We start from the raw sequence: 14,822 nt of genomic DNA on the forward strand, positions 1-14,822 counted from the left end.
TCCACCTGACACCTGACTGCAGGTGGACGGAATTTAGAAACAAACAAAGTGAAGTTTAGAGTCGCTGCACTCTGAACTTGTGATGCTGCAGCTCATGTTGGCTTCAACTCAACCTGTGGTCAGTGATGAAGTCATCATCAGAGAGCTCCAGCAGGGGGCAGCATGCTCTGATCTTCTGTTGGCGTCCACCGGAATCTTCTTCCTGTCAGGTTTCATGAATGAGCATCTCAAAGTGTCAACGCTGATTTATACAGAACCAGTTAATTATAATAATTAAACCCACTAATTAAAGTCAAATGTGATAACTGTTAAAAAGAGCTAAAACATCAAAGTTTTAAATCTTGAAGTCAAACTGAAATCACACTCGCTCGTCCCTTTGTATAACTGAAACTAATGTCAGTGTGTTTTTAAAATGTATTCCAATGATTCTATATTTCTAAAAATATAAGAAGAATGGCAAGTTAAAAATGTTCAACAACAAAACAAATGTGACCTACGAGATAAGTTTTTATTTATTCAATTCATAATTTTTCCTTTCTCAAACTTGGTGTGATGTTAGAATCTGAAATCTAAGGTGATTAACTGGGTCATGTAGAGAAATTATAAGAAAAATATAAAAACAAAATAAAGATAAGTAAAATATATTAGATTCCACAGCTGCAGTCACACTCAATCATGGAGTGAGAGGGTGAAGGCAGCAGACTGTAATCAGGCCTGTGGTTAAACAGGTATCTGATGAGAAAAAAGAAAATGAAAGTAAAATGTACTGTGTTGATATTACTGATGACCAGGGGTGTCACTAGGTTTTAAGGACAGTGGAATGGATTGGATAACGATGCACTGAAGAGGCTCTCTCTATCTTACACTATAAAGTGAAGGGAAACTGACAGATTTATGATCATATTTAAGTGAATAATGACAGGTTATATTATTATTTATTTAAACTCATAGATTTTGTTTTTTTATACAAACACCAAATCATTTAGGGGGGTTTCATTTTCTAGCTTCAAACAGTGTTGTGTCACCTTGTTTTCCTCTGAGAACAGCTTGTTTATTCACCTATGGTAAAAGTTTCTACTATAACCTCATTGATATTATAAATATAAAAATTCTGAAGGTGAATTCTTCTCCAAAAACTAAATAGAGCTACTTTTAAGGACAGGATTTCTTCATATTTAGTTTCATTTCTTTTTTTCTTATACCGCTTTTCCTGTGGCAAAAATCTGGCCTGTGGATGCAGTTTGTGAATTGTACCTGTTCATAAGTAGGGGCTATATCTCTGTATTGCACTCACTGAGATTTAACCTGCTAATGACTTCAAGGCAGCCAGGTGTTGCACTCTGTGCCAGGGAAGAAATCAATCGCTCTACACAGGGGTTCTCCATTGTTAAACAAGTTGTCTACACATCAGTTTGTGTAGTGACCACAGGCTGAACATATTTACATGTTTTGTTCTACAACATAAATACATCAATGTGAATGTGAACTTGTGGGAAAAAAGTATTTTTGGGTCATATTGCATAACGTGACATAGTAATTGTACGGTTTGGCCATTATGAAAACTGGCTTCAAAGCCTGACGCTCTTCCAAATTGTTGTGTTGGCTAATGCTAATAGATCTGCACTCTCTTAGTGATGAGTTTGAAAGCAGCTTGCAATTTGCACATTATTACATATTTTCACTTTATCAAGAACGAAAGATGGAATTTGGAAAGTATCACCAGAAATGTCAATTCAATACTGATATAAGAGGCAACATTACCAGCAGATAATTTTTTCCAGCTAATATTAAAGGTTCTATTCATAGGAAGAGTTGATTTTTGAGTTTCATTCCCTCAAATATTGACGCACAGGGATTGTAGGAGGGGTCGACCATCATCCCTATGTGTCGGTATTTGAGGAGTTGGGAATGAGACTCAAAAATCTACTTTTCTTACAAATAGCACCTTAACAGTTAGTTTTAGTCGCTGGTTTCTGGTCCTACGTGTTCACCTCTGTCAAGCCCATCGTGCTGGATGTGGGCGAGGATATATATTTCTCTCCCTCCTGCCTCTCAGTGTCGGAGGAGGAGCTTCCTCTGGTACTGACATTACTGATGACTCAATAAGTCACGTAGCCTGGTCTTACTTTCACTTTGTTCCTGTACAACAGCAACATCAACAACACAGGTAAGAAGTTTCTGTAACTTCCATAATTAAATATATAATAGTGTTCTTCTGTAAAGACTGCATTTCCTTTGTGTTTGTACCAGTATAACGATTAATGCAGAAAAGAATAAATAAAATATGATCATTAAAAACTAAAGTCAGTAGCATTTGAAGAAGCTTTATATAATGTTTAAATTGTATGTTTGTTTTTATTTAGTTTCATGTATTTAAAGTCCGGGTTTTAGAAAAAGGAAAAATTCCCTCAGCATCATAGACATCACAGTAAATAATGGTAAATTGGCAGCGTTTGTCTCGTACTTTTATAATCTACCTATCAGAAAGTCTTTCACTTTTGTATAACTACCAAGATTTTTTTTAAATGTGTGTTCTTTCCTAAATTCTACCAAAGCAAGTTTTGACTGAAATAAATACTCTTAAGTTCTTGCAGGATGTTGAGTCATTTGGTTACCTGTGGCTGCTGCCACTCAGAGCCCACAATGTAATGTTGTGTTGAACTCTTATTTAATAAAGGTTCAATGTGTAAAATATGGCCACATACATTGTGGACCTACCAGGGCCATGCAGAGACCTTTGGAGGGGCAGGTGCTCAAAGTTAAAAGGGGGCACATAGAGCCCGAATTTTAAACACCGTACAGAAACATACCTTGCAATATAACCGGTTGAATGGTAGCAACACATATTCATAAAGAATGTAACATGGAATCACAACATACCACATACTTGTCCACACCTCATTATATCTGTTAGAGACCAGTGCTAAATTAGTCTCTGTTTTACCTGATGGGGTACATTGAACAAGTTCTGTTGAGGGGGTTGGTGAGGAGGCTGCTGCTGCTGATATTGCTGGAGGTGGGCTGTATTGATCTGAGAGTGTAGACACTAAAAAGAGCATGGGAGAGATAGTAGCTGATTAAACAAGTGTTATGTGATTATGACAAGATGCAAACACAGCAACAGGAAGTTACAGTTACAACTGCAACAAAGAAAAATGCCACTGTGACGTGTAAAAAACACAGAGAGACACAGACAAGCACAGACAGACACACCCATCCCTCCTCTATTCTCGTTCTCCCACTTCTAATGTGCCACTTTCAGTTACAGTTACAGCTAGTTATACAATATGAATACATGTCTGTTAAATACAGGATGAAACATTTCACGTTGAAGTCATGTTTGTGTCAAAACAAGTAAAAAATTATTAAATGATATAGAAATCATGTTTTTAAATATTTTTGTGCTTGTATTCAGTTTGAATATCGAGTTTGAATAGACAGCAAGGTTCTACAAGTTATATAATTTGTATGCATATTATATTTAATTTGTGTGTAGATGTTATAAACAAACAAGTACTGATACGTTTAAATGAGAGGTTGAGAAAATCCAAATTCAAATTCTTCTATTATTGTTGTATTTATACTGTAATAGTCCAAAAGTATGTGAATATGCATATTGCATAGTTTTAGTGAAATAACATAGTCTATGGCTCATTGCCTCTAGAAACATCAGCTTGACAGTAAAATAACACGATATCTCTCTAATGTACGGAAGCGCATTGCATTCACTTGATAAAAAAAAAAAAATAGTCGCCTTATCTCGTAATTACGAGAAAAGATCTCGTAATTATGAGAAAAGATCTCGTAATTACGAGATCAGGATCTCGTAATTATGAGAAAAGATCTCGTAATTATGAGATAAGGAAATGTGCATCGTTGATTGTGAATAACATTTACGGTAATCGTACTGAAGCCGCTCTGATGAGTGGCTGGTGGTGACTGTGTGGGTCAGACTGCAGTCTCAGTCAGACCCATGAAGCATACGAGGATAAGGATTTTGACAGAGGATTACTTAAATAGTACACAGTAGAAGTACATGAAGTACTATAGTTACACAAGTATAGGGAGTACTTAGTTCAGCAGTATATGAATCTTGGTCTACTAATAGAAAATACATTTTTTAATAACACATAAAAGTTGGGCGAAATGTCCTTATTCTTTTTCTCTGTTAAGGATTTTGACACAGGATTACTCGAAAAGTACACAGTAAAAGTACTTCATATTATGCATGCAAGTAGTCTAGGAAGTGCTAAATCCAGCAGTTTATAAATCTTGAACTACTTATGGAAACAATGTTTTGTTGTTGTTGTTTTTTCTCATGTCGTCCTTTACTTTGAAATCCGGATACCTTCGTGATACCTTCAGTTTATTACCGGGAGTATTTACTGTAAAAGTATGATCTCGTAATTACGAGATCCTGATCTCATAATTACTTTTTTAGTAATCATAATTACTATCTTTTCTCGTAATTACGAGATAAGGTGTCTGATTTTTTTTTTATCCAGTGAATGCAATGCGCTTCCGTACTACTAATGCACTTTGACCATGACAAGAGAAACATACAGAAACAAAAATAAAAAGCCTGACATACTTTTCCCCCACAGCACGCTGTGTGTGGTTAGCGGCTATAACTTGTGAGAGGTGTGTGTGTGCAGAGTTGGACGACACAGACGATGCTCATTGCTCACTTCACTTCGTCAGTCATCTTGCAAGAATACACCATGCACAAACGAATACCGCTGCAAAACCTACTCACCGGACCAGTTGTTTACTCCCTCGGGTCTTCTTCGGTCTCGCGAGACCAGCAGTGGCCCTCCAGCAGTTTAGCGATTAGCAGCAGGGCACGTCTGGGCAGTGACGGCAGAGTGAGGGCACGTTGTGGGTCATGTGACCGACGAAGGTAGATCTAAATTATCATTATTTGTTTTATTTATTATTATTTTGGGCCACACAGACGGACTTTCACACACACACACACACACACACACTAAAAATTTTTTTTTTTTAAAAATCACTTTGACAAAAGGGCACTTTGGACATCAAGGGGCAAAGGGGCAGGTGCACCAGCACCCTCCGCCCGCCCCCCCCACATAATTTCCTTACTTAACAGAGAAATACAACCGTACACCGTCTGAATTCAAGTTTCTCTCTTTTACTGAACTAAGACGAGTTAATTCGCATCGTTAACTCATCGAAAAACACACTTCATTCAACTAATGTTTGTTTGAGAGACGTCAGAGTTCTGACTTTAAACTCAGAATTCGGAGAGAAAACAGTTGGAAGAATTCTGAGAAACAGTCAAAATTCAGACTTTTGTCACTGTATGTAAAGAAAAGTTGATTCCCAACTCGTCAAAAACTGTACTTTGGGATCAAAGCCACCGTCACAAAGTGTCAGTATTTGAGGATTTGGAAATGAGACTCAAAAATGCATTTTTCTTAAGAAAAACACTTTTAAACTTGGGATTCTGAGGAAATGAAAGTCATAAGGACACAAACTGAATCAAAGTCACCAGAACAGTGTTGATTGTCTCCACAGTCTCCTCTGGTTTGGTCCAAATAAATCCTCAGTTCACAGGAACATGTGAAAATATTCTCGCTCTACACACTGATGATGTCCGACTCTCACTCTGTCCTCTGCTGGGCCGAATCATAGTTCTGGGCAGAGCCATGATAAATCACATCTGTAGTGTCCCCTGTCTTCACACTGACCTCCGTCACTCTCAGAGGCTGAGTTCAGTCCCAGTTTGATGTCCACACGTCCTCACTGGAAGAAAGACTCCTTCAGTCCCCAGTGCTGACTCCCGGTAGAATCTAGTCAGCTAGTATGGTCACCAGCTGCTCAACTAACTGAGCTAACACGATAACAGCAGCTCTAAAGCCATAGGTACCTATACCTAAGAGAGCATTCAGCAGCAGTAACCAGCTACATTTACATTTACATTTAGGGCATTTAGCAGACGCTTTTGGGAGGGAGTCATGCTATGTGGGGTCAAGGTGAAGTCTGAACAATGAGTCTTGAGTCTTTTGCAGAAGATGGAGAGTAACTCTGCTGTCCTGACATTGGTCGGGAGTTCGTTAGACCACTGAGGTGCCAAAACAGACTTCTCTGAGCAGGCTTTGTTTGCTCTCAGCGATGGGGGTAGCAGCTGGCCAGCTGATGTAGATGAGGGAAGTGCTTTCGCTGGGGCATGTAGTCTGAACAGTGTTTGGAGGTAGACGGGTGCAGTTCTGTTGACGGCCTTGAAGGTCAGCACCATTGTCTTGAATTGGATGTAGGCCGCAACAGGAAGCCAGTGGAGGTCACGGAGGAGGGGAAACAAGTAGGGAGAATTTGGGTAGATTGTAAACAAGTGACTCTGGTGATATGCTGCCCCCTGTGTGTTTGAAACAAACTTTGACAGGTGGACATATTTTACACATTGTGTCTGTAACTTTACTTCTTTTCTAACAAAGACTTTTACTGTTTTATTCTTCAGCCATGGGAGAAGGACAGTCCAAATCATGTGCGTCCAAACTTCCTCCACGCAAGTTACAAAAACAAACTGTAGTTTCACTCCTTTTCATGATGACTGTATGTTTTTACACCATTGTGTTTTCTGAACATGTCTCATGTATTTGGCAGTTTTTCCTAAACCATGGAGGGAAATAAACTGGGGGTGAGTGTGTCTGCAGTTTCTATGGGATATTTTTAAACATAAAACTTTTACAATGCAATTTTACTTGTTTCCTTGTTCATCGAGTAGAGCGTCCCAGAATGCCTAGCATCTGGGCATCAAACAGAAAATAGAAACTCAGCCATTTTAGCTTGAACCGTAATGTAATGTTTCCTTCTCTGAGCAGGGACAAACAGAGCGCTCTGCAGTTTGTGAAGAACTTCAAACCTCATGTTGAAGGTCAGCAGATCAGGATTCTTCTTCATGGACCAGTTGGAGCTGGAAAGTCCAGTTTCATCAACTCTGTCCAGAGTGTCCTACATGGCAGAATATACACACAGGTTTTAGCGGATAACACCTCTGGCAGCAGTTTCACCAAAAAGGTATGAAGAACTTGTGATTGTTTTGGTTTAATATAACATCCTAATTTATTTTTGTCACGTTATGGCTTAAAAATAAAATGGTGTTTATTGTTATCATCACTATCACTTTTATTATTAAACTACATTTGACCAGATAGTACAAAAAGGTTTTGTCTTTGCAGTGGAAAGTAGACCTCAGTAATGTGTAATAACAAACTCAGGGTTCCAGAAAGACAGCAGCATGAAGTCCCTGTAAAATAATGTTTATATAAAATCCTTTTGAGCAGAACAATCCACCAATAAAACATAATAATAATGCATGATGCAATGTTTGTAAAACTCAAGACAGCTTCTGCATATCAACTATTTATGGTTGCAGTGGACTGAAAACTTGGACTGCTGCAGAGCTCTAACAACCTCTTTTTTGATAAACTGATCATAATGGATGATTGATCAACAAATACACACACACACAGCAGCTCTTCTGCAAATCTTGTAGTTAAGATCTTTTCAAGGTTAGGCAACTAAACTTCTACTTCTCAGTAACTAAAGTCATAACAAATGTTCAGAGGCTGTTCTGACATTTTCTCCTTCAGGCAGGATGTTTATTAAAGAGGAGACTGCAGAATGCTGGCCTTCTCGGCAGAGTAGCAAAGAAAAAGTCACATCTGAGACTGGCCAGTAAAAAGAAAAGATTCAGATGGGCAAAAGAAGGACAATTTTATTGCTTTGTTCGTCTGTTAATCAACAGTTTTTATACTTTTCTATGATCAGTTAGAACAGGACGAACTTGAATTAGCTGACACAATGTGCCACTGGACAACAGAAGACTCAGTGTGGCAAAGACAAGCAGTTCATGCTTCATCATTCAAAGACTTCAAATCTATAGAATTAGAGCAACTAAACTGAATTAATTAATCCAAATCTGCTGGAAAGAGAGAATAAATGTGATAAGGTTTACTGTGAACCAGCTCTGTAGTGTTTGTCTGTTTATCTGTTATTCATATGATCTTTACAGTACACAACCTACAAGATCCCAAAAGAAGACCCACAGTCCTTCTACCCGTTTGTCTTCAATGACATCATGGGCCTGGAGCCAATCAAAGGTGTCCATGTGGATGACATCAACCTGGCTCTAAAGGGACGTGTGATGGACGGTTACAGGGTACATTTGCACAATGTTTTTACACAAAAATGGTTCATGTGATTGTAAGTGTCTTTGAACAGAGGAGGTGGCCTACAACATCACTTATCACCCAACTACAATGTTGTACTGAGTTCTCTCCACAGACAGCTGAACAACCATTCACACCTATGCTAAATTAGCCCTAACAACCCACCAGAGGCTAGCTGGGTCAACGACCCACAATTGGCCCTAATGACTCTGAAGCTCAGTGTTCACATGTGTCCTTAATGTCTCTGTAAGAACACTCCCACAAAGAGTTTAAAAGCCTGCAGCTCCCCTCCAGTTTGTTAGAACTGAAGAAACCTCTTGGATGAGAGATGAAACATCTCCATCAAACTGAAACAAGTCCAGTTGACAAAGATACTGCCTTAGAATTACCATGACATGATTATCAACATTAATGTGGTTATTTTGATGTCTTTATTCATACATAATGCAGCTTTCATTCAGCTTTATTTTAAATTGTATTTTTCAGTTCAATCCTGAATCGAAGATGTCAGAGAAAGATCCATTCTATAACAGTTCTCCAGCTGACAATGACAAAGTGCACGTTCTGGTCTGTGTCATTCCTGCAAGCACAGTTTCTCAGATGGATGACAAAACTGTGCAGAAGATTCGGGACATCAGGATGGAAGCCAGTGCTCTGGGTGAGAACAGACGTCTGTTGGTTTTTGTCTACAGACGTCACAGATCACACTGCTTGATAAAATCCCCCCAATGTGGTGCCCAAATTAGTCAATGCGTTGTACTGATGGTCTGTTTCCTGTTTTAATTTGAAGGATCAATGCTTCGTGTTTTGTGTTACTTCCTGCCTCGTTGATCAGTGATCACTCCCTCTGGTGTGTTTCGAGTGTGGTCCCATCACTCTGCCAGCTTTGTGTTCTAGACTTTGTTCTCCGGCTCCTTTTGAATTGATGTCAGCTACAGTTTCCTGTTCTCCTACAGATATTCCTCAAGTGGCTATTGTCACCAAAATTGATGAAATCTGTCCTGAAATCACAGACAATTTACAGAATGTCTACAAGGTCAAGTACATGAAGGAAAAGGTATGTTTTATTTTTTATTTCATGAAATTGCAAAGAGATGGAGTCACAGCTGAAAATGAGTCACACGGTCCAAATGTTTTTAATGTCTGATGACTGATCAGATGAGTGAACACAAAAAATTCTGAGCTGTAATTTATTAACAAAGACATGTTTTATTTTGACCAGATGGAGCAGTTCAGTGCAGAAGTGGGGATCCCCATGACGAGCATCTTCCCTGTGAAGAACTACCATGAAGAAATCGACATCAACAGCGACATCGACTCACTGATCCTGAGCGCCCTGAAACACATCATCACCACTGGAGGAGACCACGTCAACTTCAAGAAGACTCAGTCTGAATGTTCAGGAACATGGGCTTAATCAATGCATAAATTATGTCAAATAATAATCTGCAACATTAACCTGCAGCATCTCTAACACAGTCTTGTGCATGACTTCATTACTCTTATCCATGTTTATCTGTTTGTATGTGCTTTAGTTTAACTGTGATATAAAATATGGAACAGAATTGCAGGAAAGTTAAACAATCAGGAACTCTTAATCTGCTTCTTTAGGAGAGTTTGCTGTGGTTTAAATGTATAGTTTTGAGTAAAATGTCTTTACTGGATGGATCTGTGCAGATGTTCATGTTCTCCTCAGGATGATCCCCCAGTACTAAATCACCTGTGTTTAGTGCTAAGCAGAAAATGGTGATATACTAACAAGCAACTCTATATTTTTTAGCTTTTAGTTAAATGCAAAGTTGTGCCTTAACACAGCTCACAGAACTGAAAGCAAAACTGCAGTTCAGGAACTTCAATTATGTTGCTGCGCTTCTTTCATGACAGATTGACCAAACAGGTATGAAGAATGTTAGCCAACCATGAACTCTCCTTTATTCTGTGTCAACAGTGTATAATCGTTTATTATCAGCTGTTCAAATCATAGTAACCTTTAAGCCAATGACAATCTGGTGACACCAGTCACACCACATTGCTGTGTATAGTGCGATGGAACATGTGACATGAGACAGGTGAACTGAACCATGTCGTGACAGATTTTATAAAAAAAAAAACTGTTTTCACATTTCACATCTCCAAATCTATATACTTTTTCTTTTAACTTGTTTCACAGTTCAGTTCTGATCTGAACAGTGATATAGACTCTGACCCTGAGCGCCCTGAGATATTTCACTGCCTATGGAGAAGAGTTCCCCAACAGAAAAACTGCAGAATATTCATGAAACTTAACTTAAACGTAAGGCAGGAGTTGTTGAAGAGGAAGAGGAAATGAAAGAAGATTGTTTTGTTTGTCATTGTTGAAAGCCACAGAACTTTCTATTAATTGTTAACATGGATCTAAATGTGTTCATAGATACCAGATGTTTCAGGCAGCAGCCATAAATTCATATAGTCTTGTATTATGATAATTAACCCAATTTAATACCATGTAGCCTCAATGCTGGAACCATATAAATCTATATTAAAGAAATGTAAGACTTGTGTTACACAGGTGAACATGTTAAGTGACATTTGTTTGTGTCTGTGATGATTTTTCCAGATTTATATTCATCTTCATTCTTCAATTTTCTACTGAGACTTGTTTGGTTTGTTTTGTCCAGAAGCTGCACTGCACTTACACAGCAGACCAACACTGATAACATGTCTTCTAACGCCATCTGCAAACTATGATACATAACCTCCAGCAATAAGAATGGATGTTACACAGTCAGTACTGTGAGACGAGACAATGTGTATCTTTATTTAAGAAGTGAGGGAGGTGTCTCCTACTGTGTGTGTGTGTGTGTGTGTAAATATTTATATCATATATATAAATAGAGAGAGAGACTTTTGTCAATAAAGGACTACCAGGTTAAACTTCTCTCCACACGCTCTACAAGTTATCAGCTACGTTACTCCACCTAGTCACTTCTTAATCTACCTGAGGTTGACAGATAAAAAGTTTATGATGTAGTTTTTGGTGTCATTGTAATCCTTCAAATCATCTGGGGAGATATCACCTCTTTCATTTTATCATGTTTGGTTCAAGAGATATGGAGTAAAATACACAATTCAGTTGTGATGCAATTAAAAATGGCCGCCATGATGCATTGATCTGATGGGTCCATATCTGAAAATGTTCAGGGCCTGACACTGTGAAGCTGTAGCAAGTTTCATGCTTGTTTTTTCCACATCACCTGTACTGTAGCAGCAGCCTCTGTAATGTGGTAGAACCTGCAGATATTGAGGTGATGAAAAGCAGTTTTTGCTTCATGATCTTTGTGATTTGTAGATCACATGAAGATGTGTTGTTCAGTTATTTAAAGTGTAGTTTAAAAGAAGCACATCATTCAAAACATGAAAACCACCAAAAATGTTGAAGCACAATATATTTAGAGGTGTGGACCCAGGTGTACTGAGGTTACATAACATTTAATCTTACTGCCAATAGTTTCTGTTTAAAATAAAATTGTGATCACAGATAATGCTTGAGATAAGTATTATTTTATTTAAGGTCTCTGTGCTCTGTGTCTCACATCCTGACAACCTGAGTAATTCTCATGTATTATAGTAAAATTCTACTATGATGTGTATTTGCCTTCCTGAGCAGAGACACACAGCGCTCTGCAGAACAGACTGAAGGTGAGCAGATCAGAATTCTTCTTCATCTGCTGGGTGCAGCTGGAAAATCCGGTTTTGTCAACTGAAAGGTGAATGCTAAATGGTGGAATGTGCAGACGGGCATTGATGGATAAGATCCTTCATGGCAGATTAACCAAAGAGGTATGAAGAATATCAGCCAACCATGAACTCACCTTTACAACAAACATTTTATGACACCTGTGGTCCTCCGTGTTTGTGTAGCTGCTTCCTTAACTTTGATTAAAAAAGCCCCTGTCCCTGCTCAATAAACTTCTAAATCTATTCTGCGTTGACAGTGTATAACCGTTTGTTATCAGCTGTTAGAATCATAATAACCTTTAAACCAGAGACAATCTTGCGACGGGATCACACCAGTCACACCGCATTGATGTGTATAGCGAGATGGAATGTGACATGAGAGAAGGGAGTTTGGTGAGACAGGTGACCTGAACCATGTCGTGACGAATTTAATCCATCAAAACCTGTTTTCACATTTTAAAGAAAATTACAAATAGATGTGTCAACAAGTGTTTGATGAATTAAGCTGAAACGCCGTCCTCTCACTTTCTATCGTCAATATGAGGCTCAAATTTGTAGGATTGAGTAAAACGTCATCACTGGATAGATCTGTTCAGATGTTCATGTTCTCCTCAGATGATCACCCAATACTTTATAATAAATCAACTGTGTTTACTGCTAAGTAGCAAATGTTGATATGCTAACAAGCTAACGTGGCACTGTTGAAACCTAAATACAGCCCACAGAACTGAAGGCATGGTTGTAGATTCTTATTCACCTTTAATTACATTTATTTTTAAGAGTGACAATACTTTTTCTGTTAACTTGTTTCACAATTCAGCCCTGAATCAAATTTCACCTCTGACTCAGTTCTACAACAAACCTCCTGCAGCAGGGCAAAGTGACGTAAAAGTCCCATGAACTGCATCGTCCCTGTGAAGAACTAAGGTTCAGAAACTGGGTCAAACAACCGTTCATATTCAGTCCATTCAGATATTTGAGGCCTTGTAGCACCTGATGATATAATTGCTTGTTTTTTGACTGAGTTTGTGTTTCTATCACAAAAAACTCTGATACATTTATTTTTGAATGATTAAATGTTGTGACAAATTACTTTAAAAACATCTATAAAAGGTGAGTCTGCCTCTGTGGCAGGTTCTGTTCACTCGGGTCATTAAAAACATTAACCTCACCTTGTTAAAGGTTCATTTCACTTCAGTCTGTGGAGCTCCACCTCCTCAGCCTCAGTCGAGGACTTTTCTGCTCATCACATGTTCACAGCGCCTCCCACAGGCTGGACCACATCATTACAGCTGAAGGACCATTTCTTTCCACCAGTTTGATGAGTGACATCATCAGTATCAGGGTACATTCAGCTGGAATCAACTTTCCAGACCAAGACTTCAGTGAACTTTCTCCCAGAAAACAGACTCCCTCCCTGCGAGTTACAGAGTCAGACAGCGTCCAGTTTACTGATGGCAATTATGTAATTATGTAATTTAAAGCGAAAAACTTAACTGTGACACTCTACAGGACGTTTGGTGGGTCAGGATCTAAATCACAACACATTGTAACAGCATCCATATGATGTTTAGATTAACAGGAGGACACCGGGGAAACACGTTTAAAAAAACACACACATATCATCATGACGTGCACCGCCACACCTCTTTTGCATCCACAGTGCTGGCGTGCTATATGAATTACACACTGGTTCGTCTTTACGCCGGAGCTGCTTGGTTTAGAATTTGAAAAAACAGCGCTGCTGTGATGATGCGGCGTCTCTGTGTGAAAAGGGCTAACGAAACAAGTGTTGATCCACTCCATCCATTATCTTATATTGTACAAGCGTGAATGTTGCCAACATTGACTCTGTCAAGGACTCTAAAATCCTTCCACCATAACTAGCTGTTATGGGAATATTGGTTGTAGGTATTAAGTTGATTATCAATCAGAGTTACAGATGGACCTTACCGCCTTTTTATGAGACTAAATTATAGAATAATTTCCCTTCTGTACGGTTGGTGCTCCCAAGGTGATCTATTGTACATTAAATCATATTATTTATCATAATAATGATCCCTGATAGCTTAATTCAATTCAGCTCATCAAAAAAACACTCTGGTAGGTGTTTAACTGAACTTAGAGCAGAAATCTTTCATGAAGCATTGTACACTTTTGCCTTTAAGTAAACTCAAACAGGAAAATTAATTTCTGATGCATTATTCACAGAAAATAATCAAAAAAAAATCTCATTTTGAAACAAACGTTAATGTTCACTATTTGGTTAATTGTACAGATTGTTAGTTTTTCTGTATTTTATTGTTGATATGATATGAAATATTGATAGAATGTCAGTCGGTCCCGGTTCATCAGTTTCCTCCTTAGTCAAAGTCAATCGTGATTATATTTTAAGGATAGAGTTTATCATTTACATTTACAATCTCATGTCTGAGGGTTTGTGCTGTCATTATGATGCTAGATACTGACCTTTGTCCCACCACAGAAAGTATCTTTTGATCTGGTTATATAATCCTGCTGATAATGGAATTGTTGTTTCTGGGCTGTCTTCATCAAAGGTGTCGGCATGTAATTTGGTGATAAAAAGAGTCTGCGGAGGCGAGGCTGGTTGGAATAATAGAGCAATCTTTATTAAAACAGATCTCAAGCCTGCATCTGAACCTGTGTGGCCTCACCCAGTGTTCTCAAATCCTGGCACAGTTCTGCCTAAGGCTTTGCCGTCTGCTCTGCCAGAAATCCTCTCGAACCTTCGATCTAGGAAATCTGCAAGTAACCACCTAACTTTCTCTGCCTGTGTGCACCTACCTACTTCTTCTAATTGGTCACTTTGGTGGACTGGGGCTCAATCAATCTGATAGGTGAAAGAGGAGTTGGTCCTTGCTCAATTTCTGCAAATCATCTCACGCTGCTGGG

At 38.6% G+C, this 14,822-nt stretch overlaps 2 protein-coding genes across 2 annotated transcripts in view; both read left to right on the forward strand.

Moving 5' to 3' along the window:
• Positions 1–14,822, forward strand: part of LOC115574089 (NACHT, LRR and PYD domains-containing protein 14-like) — a 915,401-nt gene that overhangs the window by 503,444 nt on the left and 397,135 nt on the right. The window lies entirely within an intron of this gene.
• LOC115574114 (interferon-induced protein 44-like) lies at positions 6,479–10,759 on the forward strand. The gene is made up of 7 exons (XM_030405364.1): positions 6,479–6,505; positions 6,625–6,658; positions 6,843–7,038; positions 8,036–8,182; positions 8,679–8,850; positions 9,149–9,249; positions 9,415–10,759. The coding sequence occupies exons 1-7, from the start codon at positions 6,481–6,483 to the stop codon at positions 9,607–9,609; spliced, it is 870 nt and encodes a 289-aa protein (XP_030261224.1). The 5' UTR covers positions 6,479–6,480; the 3' UTR covers positions 9,610–10,759.

Source organism: Sparus aurata, chromosome 22, assembly GCF_900880675.1.
Source record: "Sparus aurata chromosome 22, fSpaAur1.1, whole genome shotgun sequence".
Taxonomy (NCBI): domain Eukaryota; kingdom Metazoa; phylum Chordata; class Actinopteri; order Spariformes; family Sparidae; genus Sparus; species Sparus aurata.